This window comes from Emydura macquarii, unplaced genomic scaffold (assembly GCF_026122565.2).
Source record: "Emydura macquarii macquarii isolate MOO-44397 ecotype Brisbane River unplaced genomic scaffold, CSIRO-AGI_Emac_v2 contig_2846, whole genome shotgun sequence".
NCBI lineage: Eukaryota > Metazoa > Chordata > Testudines > Chelidae > Emydura > Emydura macquarii.
In genome coordinates, this window is record NW_027132983.1 from 221,131 (window position 1) to 237,257 (window position 16,127).

Consider the following 16,127-nt stretch of genomic DNA (forward strand, 5'->3'; position numbering starts at 1 on the left):
TTAAGAAGTGGGTTAAGTATCTCAAGTTAATTGGCACTCAATCCACTCAAGGTAAAAGTAGTCTAGTGAAGACAAGGCCAAGGAGGAGATGAGCCTGTGCCACATCACCAGCCAGTTTTCCAAAGGCCATTATTGAGCGTTCTGAGAGCCACAGATGTGCACCCAAAATGTGCATTAACTGCCCCATTTTCTAGGGTGGGAGCCCTAACAAATGCTCTCGAGAAATATTGGCATACAATAGCAACCTCCTTGCTGTCTCCAGAGGACTGAGACCCAAGGGAGACATCTATGCCAGATCTGGTGACAATCTTAGCACTTACACAACACTTTACAGACATGAACTAATCTTCACCTTCCCCCCCCGTGCCCAAATCCTGTGCGGTAGGATGGTCAATATTATCTCCATGAGGGAGGCTCAGTCAGGAAAATTCAGCAGCTTCAGAGCCTGAGGGGAATCCTGCAGCTGACTTCAAAAGCAGCAGGATTGGGGTCTAATATGTTCTCTGGCTGGGGAAGGAAAGACTGTGATGCAAGATTAAAAGCTTTGTGCAGGGGCCTGGAGAAGAGCATGGAGTGTGAGAGTAGAAGTTGCTCAGTGATTTGGGGGGATCCTGTAGTTCTGGAGGGTCAGAGGCCCTTTTAATTTTAATTTGCCCCTGCGTTAAATGACTTAACCAAGGCCATAGAGGTAGTAACTGTCAGAGCTGGCAGTAGATTCAGGAGTTGCTGACTCTCAGTCCTGTGCTCAGACCATTAGACCTTGCCCTTTACTAACCTGTGACAAGGGCCTCTTTTGTTCTGTTTTTGCCCTTCAGTGGTTGCTCAAGTTTGTCTGGTGCCATAATTGTGTCACTTTGATGTCATCCTTACTAGCCATCAGGAAAACAGCTAACCTACTATTCCCAGTAGTTTCAAGCACATCCAGGCCTGAGGAAGTCTTGTCTTATGGTTAGAGCACTGGATTGGGACTCAAGAGATTCAGGTTCAATTTCTGTCTGAGCAAGTCACTTCCTCTCTTTCTGAGTCTCAGTTCCCCAGATGTACAATGGAGATAACAGCATTCCCTTGTCTGTCCCATTTACCCTGTAAACCCCTTTGGGTAGGGACTGCCTCTCCCCAGGTTTGTACAGTGCCTAGCACAATGGGACTGCAATCTTGCTTGGATCATCCAGAAACTAGTGCAATGCAAATAACCAAAATCTTCTCTTAAGTAACAAGGGGAACAGCATGTGTGCAGTTCTGGTATTGCAAGGGCTTGTGCAAAGCATGGAGAGAAGCAGGGGGCTGAGTTATTACTGTAGTCAGCGAGTGTGTGTGGCTGAGTCACAGGCAGTGAGGTCACTGATTGCACAGAGGCCTTCATTAGCATTTATGACTCGTCTCACAGCTGCCAACTTCTCTTTTGGTCTCTAAGTTGTAGAGAGAAGAGCAGGGCAGCTCCCCTGCTTCCACAGCGAGCAGAGCACGAAGCAGATGTTTTCCCCTCTCGCTCCTTTTTAATGTCTTCAGACTGGTTTAAGAAGCATTTTTTGAGAAGTGGATCCACGACAAACTCAGCGAATGCCAAGTCCCTCGGGCAGGTGGTGGAGCAGCAGCTGCCAGCTGCCTCGCTGTACAGAAGGCCCAAGTTTCTGCGTGGAGTCTGTTCCGGGGAGAAACAGCTTGGCAGACGGCCTATTTACTGCCCTTCCCAAGACAGGCCGCTGCAGTGGAGGACAGGCTACGCGGAGTGAGTTCCCTTTGCTCAGGGTTACTGGGGGAACGGGGAGAATCCAGTGTGTGGCTGAGCCTGGAATGTGTGTGTGAATGTGTGTGAATGTGAATGTGGATCTTCTTACAGCTTGGGGGGGAAAGGGAAATAAAACTGTGATGGGATAAGCAGCTTGAATGTCTCAGCAGCCTTCTATTGTATCCTTCTGAAATCCCAGCCTGAAACCCAGGAGTAAATGCAAATGCTGGATCTTCATCCTGTTCCTTTTGTCCTCTCTCCCCTTGTATCTGTTGTTGACCCTACCTGCAGATCACCAGCCACAGTTTTAGTAACTAAGGTTTGGGGCTAGAAGTGCTTTCAACATTTATCAGGGGGCGTGTCTTTCTTGCCTCTAGTGGTCTTGTGACCCCTGTGGGAATGTGCCAGGCTGTGCCAGGGAGAGAAAAGCAGCAGGAGGTAAGGCCAGAGTTAGAAAGATCTACAAGTTTAGTGCAGCATGGTGAAATATGAGTTTTCTGAAAACGTGCCAAGTAGACAAGACATATCTTCCCCCCACTGTCTCCCAGTGGCTATAGACTAGGAAAGGGAGAGGGTTTTCACTGTCAGGGGAATTTAGCACGTAAACAGAAATAGTGCATGCATGCTGCTGCTCATACAGCCCCTAGGGCTGGATGATGGACTCCTCGATCTCCATTACAGCTGCTGAAAAAGGCACTGCTGCAGAGGTAGAGATCAGAGAACTACTGCCCAGTTAGGAACTGCTTGGAGACAACCACTGTTGTCTTCATAGACTGCCAGCTCCGCAGGGCATCAGCAGTTGGTGCCAGATCAAAGACTTCCACTTTGAAGGATCCAGATCTTCCACATTGTTAGAAAGGAAGCAAGAGAGTTGGGATGACATAGTATTTCCATTTCTCTAGAGCCTCTACCAAAGGACCTCAAAGCCCAGGGATCCCATCTTTTGAATGAAGCTCAGCAGCCCTTTAACAGCACCACACAGCTGTTTAGGGCAGAAAGAGAAGAAAGGCACAGCCACCTGAAACTGCAGGGAGAATTTTACAGGCAGAATGTAATTATTGCTGTTGGAGTTTGGCCAGGATACCAGTCAAGGTAGATGGCAGCAGAGTTCCTTAGCCTATGCTGGGGCAATGGCTCAAGTGGGGGGTGAGAAGCACACCCTCCAGTGTATCACCAGCAGTGCTTTGCCTAGCACACAGGGCTTTCCCTGAAGATTTCCCAGCCAAGTGCTCTCCACACCCAGTGCTGCTTAGAAAGGGAGACTTGACACAATTATAGACAAAGGTTCCACAGCTGTAAATAAGAGCTAAGGCAAGGGCTTAGCCCAGCTTGCCACCATGTCCTGTAAAGTCAGCCAAACCAGGCACAGGTGAATGGGGAGCCAGGCAGCCTCTCAGGTGCCTAGGATCCAAGCTAGTCAGGATTTCATAGAACAATGCCAGCACCTCTTGAACTGCAAATAAAGAGGAGCTACTGTGGGCTTTGGAGGCTCTGTGTCCCCAGCTTTACCCACTCACGCATTTCCAGTGGGCCTAGGCTGGTGTGAATCCGCACCACCTCAGTGAAGTTACTGGAGCTACACCTGCTTCCACTAGTGGAGGGTCGGGCTCTTCATTTTGAATGTTCCGCCTTCTTTTGGGATGACTTTGTTTATATTGGGCTGCACAAAGTCTATCACAGTCCCCTGCTGAAACCTCACAGCTGCAGGGAACTGGTCACAGGAGGCTCTTCCGCGCGTAGGGGCAGGCAGGGCGGGCTGCAGGGAGGTGTTGTGTCAGCCAGGGGTTTCAGGTGGGGGAGGAGATTTAATCCTTTGCTTTAAGGAAAGCAGCTGAAGAATTCTAATCATGCAAATACAAACCTGAGGAGATAAATCAATGTGGTGCTGGCTGTGACAGTGCAGATTGGATCAGCCACGTGGAGAAGAGCAAAGCGGATGTTTGGGCTTTGGCAACTCTTTAGGGTTAACATTAACAATACTGCCTGTTTTTGGAGCTGTTCGCTTCATCCCTGGATGGGCCAAGCTCTCTGGCGACCCCTGCAGTGCAAAGGGAGTGGAAGCCTGAACTGAGTCCTGTACTTAGGATTCCCCTGGCATGCGTGGAGTCCCCAGCAGGTGAAGACTGCTGGTGGGACCGGCTCCTCGGCCCCTTTCTGAGTGTAGGGGGCATGTCTGGGGTGGGGAGGGATGTATCTTGGGCAGAGGGGGGAATGGCTGGAGCACAATGCTTCTTGGGGCCCCAGGCAGCTGATGCAATTCAGAGCAACCCCCAGCCAGCTCTAAAATGCTGCGGAGCCAGGATCAGGGCAAAAAATCAAGGGTCTGTACTGGCTCCTTGCCTTCTCCCTCTCGGCTGTGCCAGGCCTGAAGTATCTAGAAGGAGAGCAGGGAAAAGGGATGGTGATGACTGCCTGTCCCACTCTGTAGAAGAGCAATAAGAGTTTAAAAGTAGCAAGACTGGCTGGACAGCTCACAGATGATGAGACCAGTCTTCCTGTGCTCTGGCTGTACTGTGCTTTATCTTTGGCCATATGTTCCCATGGCCTTGCATAGCAACTTGCAAAAATAGCCTTTAAATCCTTACTCGATAGGCTCCATCTCCGTGCTCAACCCTAGCAGCGCTACACCACCCAGGGAATCCTTTGGGGGTCAGGTAAGCTGGCATTTCAGCTGCTTTGGACTGCCAGAGTGGCACAAGGCAACGTAGCAATAGCACAGGTCTGGCCCTGTTGGCATTAAGATTTGACTACCAGCTGGAACATGGAGAAAGATGCCTTTAAGAGAGGGCAAACTTTCACACTAGGACAAATGTATGCAACAATTATTATGCAGGGAAATAGACACAGCACAATTCCTGGTTTAGGTACTAGTTCCCTGGCTGCCAGATATGCCTGTGCTCTCAAAGCCAAAGTGAGGAAGATCACAGAGAACCCCAGCTCTAACACAGACCCTCCATACTGTACACATAATAGATTATCACACTATAATTTTCCTTATCTCCTATTACTTGCTGACATTTATGTGCTGAATACAAAGCCATGTCCTCCCAGTTCAGCTGGTTCCTTGTTCCTGCTGTGAATGCATAATAGCCCTGTTTGTTAGATCACTGTCACGTGCCACAGAGATGACTGTGGTTGAAAAGGGTGCAAGCATGGTCTGGTGGTCAGAACACAGGACTGGGAGTCAGGCAATCTGGATTCCATTCCTGGCTCCACTTTTGCTGTGTGATCTCGAGGAAGGCCTATGTTTCCAAGAGCCTCCACTGATTTTGGTTGCCTCTGTTTTTGGGTGGTCAACTTGGGACACCACACACCTAGTTTTCAGAAATGTTGAGTGCCCACAATTGCAACTGACTTTAATGAGAGCTGTGGGTGCTCAGTGCCCTTGACAGCCAGGCATTAGGGATCTCAAGTGGGGCACCCAAAAATCAGTGACTGCCTTTGAAAATGGAGGCCTTAAGCTTTCCGTGCCTCAGCTTTCCCATCTGTAAAGGGTGTGGGTGTATCTAATGCTACTAATCAGCATCTGAGAGGGGGCTGTGAGGCTAAACTCAATGCATGTTTATAAAGTACTTGGGAATCCTTGAATGGAGGGTGCTAGAGAATTACAAAGTACTATTATTATACATATCATCGAAACCACCTGTACTGGTAAAAAGGGCAGTGAATGTACACGACTGACATCATTGACTCCTACTGTCTGGGATACCTCCATCTTCAATAAATGGCTTGGGGCTCTTCCTGGTAATTAGTTTCCTGTATTTGCTCAGACGCATAGGAGATCCTCCCTGGCATTGACTTGCCCATGTGTGCTTCACAATGGCATTTCAAAAGCATGATTCAGTGTCACCAAAAGTATGAGATTAACTTTAAAATCATGAGATTTTTTAAAAAGGTAAGTGTTGGGTTCTTTGCATTTGCCTTCTGGCCACTGAGCCATTGAAGGGGTCATGTTTCCCAGTTTTCCTCTGCAGCCAGAAGGGCCAGAAATATATATTTTTTAAAATGCAAACTGAGATTCTCACAATCCCCTGATTCCAGGAGCTGGGGTTTGAAGAACACCCGATACCACTGGACTCATGATAAAATCACAAGAGTTGGCACTACTGCAACTTTTTACACAAATGTCTTGGATCTAGCACAATACCAGGTATATTTGCCATTTCCTAGTTAAATTGGAATGTTTGTTTCCTCAGAGTCATCAATGCAGAGAAATCGGATTTCAATGAGGACCAGGCAACATGCTGTCAGATATCCGTCAGGAGGAAAGATACTGGCATGGAGGAGAACCAGGACTGGTTGATTCTTTGCTCCAATCAGGTGATTACATGTTCTGTCTAGTCGACCTGTATCTCAGGTATGGTTGTATATCTAGTTCCCCAGTCACCAGGGAACCTAGGTGAGTTGTGTGATCCTTCATATGCACCTGTTTGGACAACGAGCAATGGAAAGCCTCCCCTTGACTTCCATGGGTTTTGGATTAGGCACTGAAAGGGGGTGTCTGAAGAAGCAGGGCAGCGCTCTGGGGTGGAAGCAGTCACAGGCCACATAATGTAGGTTCCACTGTCTCTGGCTATCTAGATGGTGCGAGGCCCTACCTGCTCTGACCACATCGATAGCATGAGTCTACCCACTGCTGTCTGTCAGAGTTCCAGTGTGTATCCCTTTGCCATCATGTGGCCAGCGGCTGGTAAACAAATATCCTTGATATCCCTAACTAAGTGGCTCTCATTAACTACTCCATGGTGTTATGCCATGTCCTAAGCTGTCATTTACCATCGAAGAGCTGCTGTCAGTGACCCATTTGTGTCTGCATCATAGCCATGTAGGGAAAGGCAGTTGTGAGTGGCAAAGGGTGACCTGCCCCTGCTTTGAATGAGAAATGCTGCTTGATGGTTTATAGCCATGCAGTGAGAACATTCATGTTTTTGTTTGTTGGTTTTATCAATAAACGTCCCGAATTTCCCCAGAAACACTACAGGAGGCATGAGCTCAGGCATTACCCCTGCAGGGCACTGCCGCTGTCCTGTACCAAGAGTAAAACAAGAACATACAGAAAACTTTCCAGAGCGCAGCACAGTCCGTACGTCAGGGGTGTCAAATGATGTGCTAGTGAGTCTGAAAAAGCCACAATCAGGGGTTATGTGTCCCGCCAGCATGATATATATATAAAAACCCTGTAGTCAAAATTTCCAGGCTGTGGTCCTGCTACCTGCACAGAGCCCTTCTTACCTTCACTGTTTTTCTCCCCCTAGTATCTGACTGGTTATTACTGGGCCCTGTTTGATGGCCATGGTGGTCCAGAAGCAGCAATAATCGCCTCCAACTACTTGCATTACTGCATCAAGCAGAAGCTGGAGGAGGTGGTGGAAGGCATCATTGACGCCCAGCCCCCCATGCATCTGAGTGGCTGCTGCATTTGCCCCAGCGACCCCCAGTTCGTGGAGGAAAAGCAAATCCGGCAGGAAGATGTGGTCACTGGAGTGCTGGAGAATGCCTTCCAGGAATGTGTGAGTGATCCTTCAGTCAGTACTCAGAGAACCGTCCCACTGCTGCTCCTCCCCCACCCAGTGTCAGGGATGGTCACAAGCAATGAAAGCAATTGCTCAGGCCCCAGTGCTACTCAGACTGGCCCCTTCTCTCCCTCCAACATTGATGCTGGAGGACAATGAGTCAGTTTTCCTCATCTAGCACAGTGAGGCCCAGCTCTTACCTGGTGTGCCACAAACCAGTCTGCCATCACACTGTCCAAACTTGCATCTGCAGCCTCCTGCGGAGTCACCCGCCTCCCTTCTCACTTGGATCTCTCTACGGCTACCCAAACTCACAACAGTTCAGTTAACCCCTCTAGCCGCACTTTTAGTTTGGCTTCAGAGCAGTTTATTGTAGTTTAGCTTAAACCTGATCCTAATTGACATAAACAAAACTGAAATAAGCCTGGTCCAGACCAGAGTCAGTGTGCCAGCTTGCTTTTTGCATTGGTTTAACTGAATCAGTGTACATCCTGCCTGAATGAATGCAACTGCACATATTGACAAGCCCTCAACTTGCCCCTGTTGAGAAATTAGGGGGGGTGACATTCAAGGATACACAGGCGTGAGGTGCCCAACTCCCATGGGCTTTCAATAGGAGTTGGGAGTCTAACTGCCCTTTGTTCCTTTGAAAAGCTCCCCCTCAACCCCTTACCCCACACACTGATGTCCAGCAGGTCTGAGATCTGTCGCATACTAGGGTCCTGGGATGCTATGGCAGCAGCTCTCCTAGTTGTGCCAAAGCAACATCTCCATTCATCAGCATCTTTTTATCTGCTCTCTGGTGCCCCTCCTGGATTTAGTCTGCCACCTTTCCTGGGAGCCATCCTGTCACTAACAGGAGTTGTTCATACCAACAGGATGAAGTGATTAGTCTGGAGATGGAAGCTACTAATCAACCAGGGGGCTGCACTGCTCTGGCTGCTTTCTACCTACAGGGAAAGCTCTATGTGGCTAATGCTGGGGACAGCAGGTGAGTTCAGATCCCAGCTCATGGGGGTGTTGCAGGAGGCTTCTGGGGTGCGGAGCACATGGATGTGGCACACCGGGTGATCCCGTCAGTGGAGATCTGTTCCTTCAGGCAATGTGCTCTCCCTACAGAATTCCCTTGCCTCCACACGCGAGTGACAGGTTGGACGGGGCTATTTCTAACTGGCAACATGCAGATCGCATTGGGCTATTGGATTTGAAAGGAGCTACCAAGCGAAGAGGCCCCGATTGCTTTGTTGGTTCTAGATCCATTAGGCTGCAGCTAATACCACCTCCTGCTGGGCTAGCGAGACATAAGCATTCTGTCCCTTCTTCCTGATCCTGTCCTGTAGATCCATTCGAATACAGAGGAGAGGATTTTAGCTTTTTGAGTCTCCTTGGCTTTCGTCAGTCCATTGCATCCTCCAGCAGTGTGGTGTCATTCTTAAACTGACCGGGCCAAACTCTGCTCTGGTGTAAGAATGCAACTGCAATGAGGTTATGGAAGTTACATCAGCACTGAATTAGGCCAGCTGTATCCATCTGCCCATGCACCAAATTCACCCCTGTAACTTTGACTTCAGTGGATTTGCATCATCTTACACCAGTGATGAATTGGGCCGCATGTGTTTTGGTATGTAGCTGAACCTGTGGAACAAAACAATCAGTAGTGACATGAGGAAGGATGGAGCAGAGAGTGACTGTACTGCAGTCACTGCCTCAGAGAAGGAGTACCATAAAGGAAGATTAAATTGAAGGTCAGAAAGCATTTTGCTGATAGCTATAAGCTTAGAACTTCACCTCTTTTCCATGCAGGGCAATCCTTGTTCGGAAACAGAGCATAGTGCCTCTGAGCAGTGAGTTCACTCCTGAGACAGAAAGGCAGAGAATCCAACATCTGGTGAGTGATGCCTTCTTTTAGCTGCCTGCAAATATCGTAATGATGAATGTGTGTGCCTGTGAGAGGGTACAGGTGAGCACATGCCCTTCACCAGCCCCTGCCCTGTAAGTGCCCCCAGCAGCAAAGCTTCCCCTAACATCATGGATTATGTCCAGGCTGTCAGGAGCATCATTTGCAGTGCACAGCCTCTTCAATGCTGGGGAACTGGTAAATGGCCAGATTATGAAGGACGCCGCCCCCTAACGCCAGGCTGAGACGGTGGTAGAGGGAGCTCAGCAAATAGAGTTTATGTCAGTTTGCACTTTCAGCAACACCATACCCCTAAATGCCATACTGAAAAGTAAGGGGATCAAGTTGAGGCTCCACAACCCCCAAGAGGTAATGGCTGAGCTACTGCAGATCATGGCGAATAACGCTACTACTTAGCTCTAACATAGCATTTTTATAGGTAGATCTCAAGCATCATGAGATGATCTTAAGTGTCATTATTCCCGGGCAACTGCTGGGGAAACTGATGCAGAGAGATTATGCAATTTATCTAAAATGACGCAGCATGTCAGTGACACAGCTGGGAACAGAGCACAACCCTACTGCCAACATTCAGCCCTGGGCTCCATCCAGGGGTTCAGGGCTGTCATTGTCTCAGAGAAGACTGAGTGCATTCTTAACCCTGGAGATGACAATTCCGTTTCGATTCCTTCTCTAGGCCTTTCTCTACCCCAAGCTCCTGGCAGACGAGTTCTCCCGGTTTGAGTTTCCTAGAAGACTGAAAGGAGATGACATAGGCCAGAAGGTCCTGTACCGGGATTACTTCATGACCGGCTGGTGAGTCTCCAATGTGTAGAGATACCATTATCATTGCACTTCCTTCACCGGGTCTCCCTTTTGGCAGTGAGGAGGTGTGGGACACAGGAAGGGGAGGTGCTGGCATGAACACGCCGATCCTGCACGCTGCTTGTGAGGGGCCATGTTAATTTAGCACTGGCAACAGGAGTTGGATTGACACCCTGGAGACTGAAGTCCTCTCCCCACCACAACACTGCAAGCTGCTCTGCCAGTGTTCCTCAGCCTCTGCCCAGGGGCAGCTCGCCTCAAGGAGAGAGTTTACAGTCTCATGCACATTACATTCTGGACTCCTCTACTGAGAGTGTCAATAAGGGAGACTTGAGTGATGCAGAATCCCATCCACCAATTCCTTTGGCCACTGCATGGCCATCAGATGGCAACTGGTGCAAAATGCTTATGGCCAACCAATTCCCACACCTTCCGCTGCACAGAGTGTGATGGTGCGTTTGTACTGGCTGCTTGCAGTGCGAGCAGGAAGGATGAACAGACGCCTGAGTTCAGTCTCCCATGGCAATGCTTTTGCCACCCATTAGAAAGCCCACTGTTCTTGTCTATCTCTAAAGAAGTTTGGCGATGGGTTCAGGACAGAGAAGTGTCCATCTGCAGCATAAAAGACCTTTTGCACATCATCTTTCTTGGTATTTGACCAGGAAATCCAGTCTTGGTGCGAGCACCAGCTGAAGTACAAATGGTGAGAAGTGAGGGGGGAAGGGTCTGGTCCTGTCACTGAGGAAATGGACCAAGCCTCAGGAGATCTGGGGTCAATTCCCAGCTTTGCCACACAGTTCCTGTGTAAGCTCAGGCAAATCACTTAGTCTCTCTGTGCCTGAGTCACAGGCACTCTTGTGAGTTCACTATTGTTGAGAGAGGCTCACACTCTAGGTGATGGGCACTATAGAAAAGCCTTTAAATAAATAAAATCCCAGGCTGATGATGTATTGCATTTATTCTAGGGGATACAAGACAGTGGAGAAAGCTGACCTCAAGTACCCTCTTATCCACGGCCATGGGAAGCAGGTAACTGAACGCTCTACAGACCCCTACGCACTGGGAACATAAGAGACATACAGAGCTATGCCTGTCAAGGCAGCAACAGCTGCTCAGCACTCCTTAGTTGATTTAGTTATAGGCAGTGCTGTGGAGCTTGGCCCTGGAGTAGCTGACCTGCATAGTCTCTTCATCCCATACAGAGAGAAGCTCTGGCGACCCTTCCACATCAGACACTCCCATGGCTTCCCCTGCAGCTCACTCCCGCAAACACAGCCAGAGGCAAAGGCAGCCAGGCAAGCCTCATCAGCTTCCTTTGCAAATGTGCAGTGCTTTCTAATGGCTGCTGGGGGCACGGCCGTGCGTGGCATTGCCCTGAGGCCAGAACTCACCACAATTCAAAGAGGAAGTGGATACTTCCATGGATATCAAGAGTATCCAGAGTTACAATTAACAACAGCAAAACTTTTGGAAGGGATATTAAATGTCCTGTTTCATGGCTGACACCAACCCTATTAGAGAACAGGATGAGATCTGCAGGTGTCATTCTCACACTTTCCTCTGAAACATTTGGTGCAGGCCACTGTCAGAGAGAGGACACTGGACTAGCTGGACCATGGGTCTGATCCAGCCTGGCCCCTTCTCTATTAATTGGGAGACCAGGTGCTCATTTTCAGCATTGACCTTCACACACAAGCACATCCAGCACCAACATTAGCACTCTGAGGCAGGGCTTCACAACGTCTTACTGCCCCTGCTTCCAAACATAACTGATTTCTATCACCCACCATGATCACCCCACTGTGCGGGGGAGGCGCTAAGTATTTGGGGGAGAGTCAGAATTCTTTGGGGGGGGGGAGCACCATCTTGCATAGCAAGTGCATGCATCTCTGGGTGGGACTTTGTCACCCCAGCCTCATGCTAAAGCACCCCAGCTGCTAGCCCCTTGCTAAAACCTTGCTTTATGGTTTCAAGGCTCTCCAGAAGGAAAAGAACTAAAATCTGCCTTTCTAAGAGAAAGCTGGGACTCTCCTTTCACTTCGTAGGTCCCCAAAATCAAAGGAATTTGCACCAACAGGCTTCCCTAGTTCTGAAGAAGAGCCCTGAACCCAGCCCCGCCTCCTGTAGGCAGAATCTCCATCACAGCCCCAGACCTTTCTTTGGTCAATGCTAAGGTCTAGTGGACGGGTGCATTCATGTCAGTGAAAACATTCCACAGGCATTTGCTCCCTCTGACTTTTCACTCATATTAGGCCAGGCAGAATCTGGCCCCTGGTCTGTGCCAAGTGGCATGGCCTGTTGCCTTTGTGCAATTCTGCCTGGGAAGGGGCAGGGCACTGATACCCAGTCACAGAGCTCCCTATGGCTCCTTCACAGCACCGAGTTCTGGGTTGCACTGACGTGGCTTTGTTCCCTTCCAAAGACTCGTTTGCTGGGGACCCTGGCTGTCTCTCGAGGGCTGGGGGATCATCAGCTGAAAGTTATTGACACTGACATTGAAGTCAAGCCGTTCCTCTCCTGCATACCCCAGGTAAGTGACCATAGGGCCGTGAGAACTGTAGTAGTGAGCATAAGAGTCTAGCTGCCAGAACTAGGGATCCCCCTTTAACAGTCTGATCATGGGATGTCTTTTCTGAAGCAGCAGGACTTAGTATAGCCTTATTCCCAACTCGATATTGCTTTGCATGCTGCACAGCTTCCAGTGCCTGGGGTGGAGAGGACAGGGATTGGAAAAGGTTCAGGTATTTTGGTCTCTTTTCATAGCCACAGGATTCTTTCAGAGGAACCTCCAACCCCTTGCTTGTTCCAAGCTTACCCATTCAATGGTGCAGTCACCAGCCTTTTATAGCCACCCACTAGAGTGACACTAGTGCCTCAATTTGTTATAAACCAAGATGACCCATTTAGTCAGGGATTCAGGAGGTCTTCTGGCTGACTCTGGGAGAACAAATAGGTCCACCTTCATGGACAGACCCTGGTCACGTACTGTAAGAGATTAATTAAACATGACCACCCTTAAATAGGGAAATCAAAGAAAGAATCTGCTTACATTTCTGAGGCCAAACAATAGGGGAAACATGAAGAATACCATTTGCCATGTACTGCTAGAGCTGATGGGGGAAAATCTAAGTAAATCACTAACTCTCTTCTCTAGGTGAAAGTGTTTGACTTTGCTTCGCATGACGTTAAAGAAGATGATGCCCTTGTCATGGCAACTGATGGCCTTTGGGACATTCTGTCAAATGAAGAGGTGGCCCAGATAGTCAGAAGCTTTCTTGATGAAAACAGAACAGACCCTCACAGGTAGTATAGATCTTTTCTATCTGTTCTACTCTATGGAGCTGGCACAGAGATGAGAAAGGGCCTCCATCTGCCCTCACTTTGGCTGTGCGATTGCTCATCTTCTCAGTGAAGGTTGTTTTGTGGAGTAAGTCACAAATCACTCCACTCCCTGGCTAACAGGTCTTGCTCCTGTGTGTTAAATTCAACTCTTACCTCATTAGCCTCTGTACTTAGACCAAATTAGCTTATCCTCCCAGTCACTTGTGGAACATTGTTGCCCTTCTGTACCATCAGCCAGCATAGTCTGGTTAAAGGCTCATCAGCATCCGTACATCCGCTACTGGAGGCCGTCTATATAAACGCAGGGGGAGGTAGCATGGCTCAGTGGATGGAGCATTGGCCAGAACTCATGTCCCTTGAATTTCAATTCCCAGCTCTGTCAGTGGCTTACTGGCTGACCTTGGGCTCTGTGCCTCAGTTTTCTCATCTGTAAAATGTGGATAATGATACTGACTTCCCTTGTAATTGTTATGAGCATCATCTGGGGCCCCAGAGATGTGAGACAGGGTTAGTAGGACTGAGCAAAAGGGTGAGAGCTAAAAGCACCTAACTTCTACTTCTGCCACCGGAGTGAAAGACTCCTTCAGGGGACTGGGGAAAGGCAGAACTATTTTGCCTTTTGTTAAACAGGATAATGATGGCCTCCATCGGGGTGATAAAGAGGCTGTCAATCAGGCACCAGGTCATGCTTGAACACTGCAAGTGCCATGGATTAGACCCTTGAGGGATAGAGCCATGATGAATCCAAAGTAACCTAGTTTTCCTGTTGCAGGTTTTCAGAACTGGCCAGGTGCTTGGTGCACAAAGCACGGGGGAAGAAGAATGGCCAGCAGTGGATTCTGGATAGCAATAGCCTGGCATCCTATGATGATATCTCTGTGTTTGTGATCCCCCTGTACAACAGGGATGAGAACTGTTAGCATCATACAGAGGCTCTGTGAGACTTGCATAATAGGGCTTTATGGCTAAGTAGCACCAAAAGAGACAGATGTGTTTCAAAGGTCAGTGTTGTGTGCACTCTTTTCACTAAGAGGAATAGATACTGTATAACCAGATACTGTGGTAAGACAGGTATGGGAACAGTGCCGGCTTTATGGGAAGAGAACTTTATTTTGCTACACTCTTCTACAAAACAAACATGACAATGGCTCACTATGCCATTTCTGGAACTATCCATCTGTGCTCTACCCACTCATTCCCTTCTAACCTCCCAAGAATGGACAGGCTGTGAGGGGTAGTACTGGATGTCCAGCAAGAACATGAATTGCTGAGGCTAACTCCATGCATGATTTAACTACAAGGGGGAAGGGGGGGTCAGGCTAAGATGGGGATTGGCTCACTAAGAACCACCCATGAACAGGGTGGTAACTACAACTGACTCTTAAAGAAGTTAGGCACAGTTAAAACTCACCATTAAGCTGAATCATTAAACAATAGCAGGATATCTCGAAAGGAGAAACAACCTGCTTATTGTTCCACCAACTTTGTATAGCGTAATTAAGCCCTTTAAGAAAGGCTGGTCACTCACTAGAGAATTGTCTTTGTTCTTTAATTCACATGGATACCTTTTTTTTTAAGCAGTTCTCAGAGCATGTCTACACTTGAAACGCTACAGCTGCAGCCCTGAAGCACTTCAGTGTAGACTCTACCTATGACGATGGTAGGGGTTCTCCCATCCCCCTAGGTAATCCACCTCCCCAAGAGCCAGTAGCTGGGTCAATGGAAGAATTCTTCCATCACCTAGCACTGTCTACACCAGGGGTTAGGGGAGTTTAACTACATCACTCAGGGGTGTGGATTTTTCACAGCCCTAAGCAATGTAGCTAGGTCGACCTAATGTTTTAGTGTAGACCAGGCCTTATCTCAGGCATCTCTATGATGCACCAGATGGTCACAGCAGGGAGGTTTCAAAGGTCTCACCCCCACATCTCCTTAGTAGAATAATCTTTATTCCACTGACTTTGGCCCATTGAACATCTCTGTCAGCGGGACAGTTCTTTTATAGTTTACCAATACCAAGAATTTGAGGATTCATTTGCTGAGGGCAGCTGGGAAGCTTGTAAGTTTTATTTCTGGAAATCTGGGGCTCAAGCAGACCAAAGAGCAACTGAGGTTTTAATCAAAGTTCCTATACATTACAAGTCGTCACAGAGCCCAGCGGTCAGATAGAGACTGGTCTATGCCTCACCTACCAGGAGTCGCTGTAGTCTGAGATTTACAGTTCACTAGAAGAGCAGGGGAAGCTGTGGGGAAGGATTGCAATGCTAGGTACGGGGCCCATCCATATTTGAAGCATCCAAGTGCTGAAGAAACAGCACCAAGCTCCTCCATTTCCCAAAGGTGTCCCTACAACCAATGCCATTTTAATCAGAAGATGGCATTTGGTGAAGGAGCCCTGAATAATCCGAGACACCGAAATAAACCTCACAGATGCACAAGAAATTTCTTGTATAAAGACAAACATTGTTCAGTTATTTAAGAGCATTTGAATGGTATATTTTGCAATTTAATGTACAGAATTGTTATAATAAAATATATTATCTTTATGTAAGTCTAACACTTGCTAACAAGAGAGCTTTGCTCATATACTCTAGGCCTGTATGACCTCAGGGTCTTCAGCTTTCATCAGATGCCAGTGCTAAGCTGGTAAAGTTAGTACATGGATGGAAAACCTCCAGGGAAGACTCGGGTTGCTTGAAGTAGGGTTGGTGATTGAGAAGGTAGTGTTTTGTCACTGAGTTGATGCTCAAACCAATGGCCCAGCATGGTGAAAGGAAAGACTATGGTGCTGAAAGTACCATCTTTCAGAGGTGGCAACTCT

At 48.3% G+C, this 16,127-nt stretch overlaps 2 protein-coding genes across 2 annotated transcripts in view; one reads left to right on the plus strand and one right to left on the minus strand.

The window, feature by feature from the left end:
• WDR82 (WD repeat domain 82) overlaps positions 1-16,127 on the minus strand; it is a 116,494-nt gene that overhangs the window by 68,549 nt on the left and 31,818 nt on the right. The window lies entirely within an intron of this gene.
• Positions 1,418-15,852, plus strand: PPM1M (protein phosphatase, Mg2+/Mn2+ dependent 1M). The gene is made up of 10 exons (XM_067568091.1): positions 1,418-1,729; positions 5,926-6,049; positions 6,985-7,239; positions 8,121-8,233; positions 9,046-9,130; positions 9,837-9,955; positions 10,930-10,993; positions 12,387-12,494; positions 13,119-13,267; positions 14,079-15,852. The coding sequence occupies exons 1-10, from the start codon at positions 1,500-1,502 to the stop codon at positions 14,224-14,226; spliced, it is 1,395 nt and encodes a 464-aa protein (XP_067424192.1). The 5' UTR covers positions 1,418-1,499; the 3' UTR covers positions 14,227-15,852.

Bases quoted from the DNA above. Each gene is read 5' to 3' on its own strand.
- PPM1M (XM_067568091.1), top strand. From the start codon at position 1,500: ATGTCTTCAGACTGGTTTAAGAAGCATTTTTTGAGAAGTGGATCCACG. The intron at 9,131-9,836 runs GTGAGTGATGCC...TTCCTTCTCTAG, and splicing joins GGCAGAGAATCCAACATCTG to GCCTTTCTCTACCCCAAGCT. The intron at 12,495-13,118 runs GTAAGTGACCAT...TCTCTTCTCTAG, and splicing joins TCCTCTCCTGCATACCCCAG to GTGAAAGTGTTTGACTTTGC.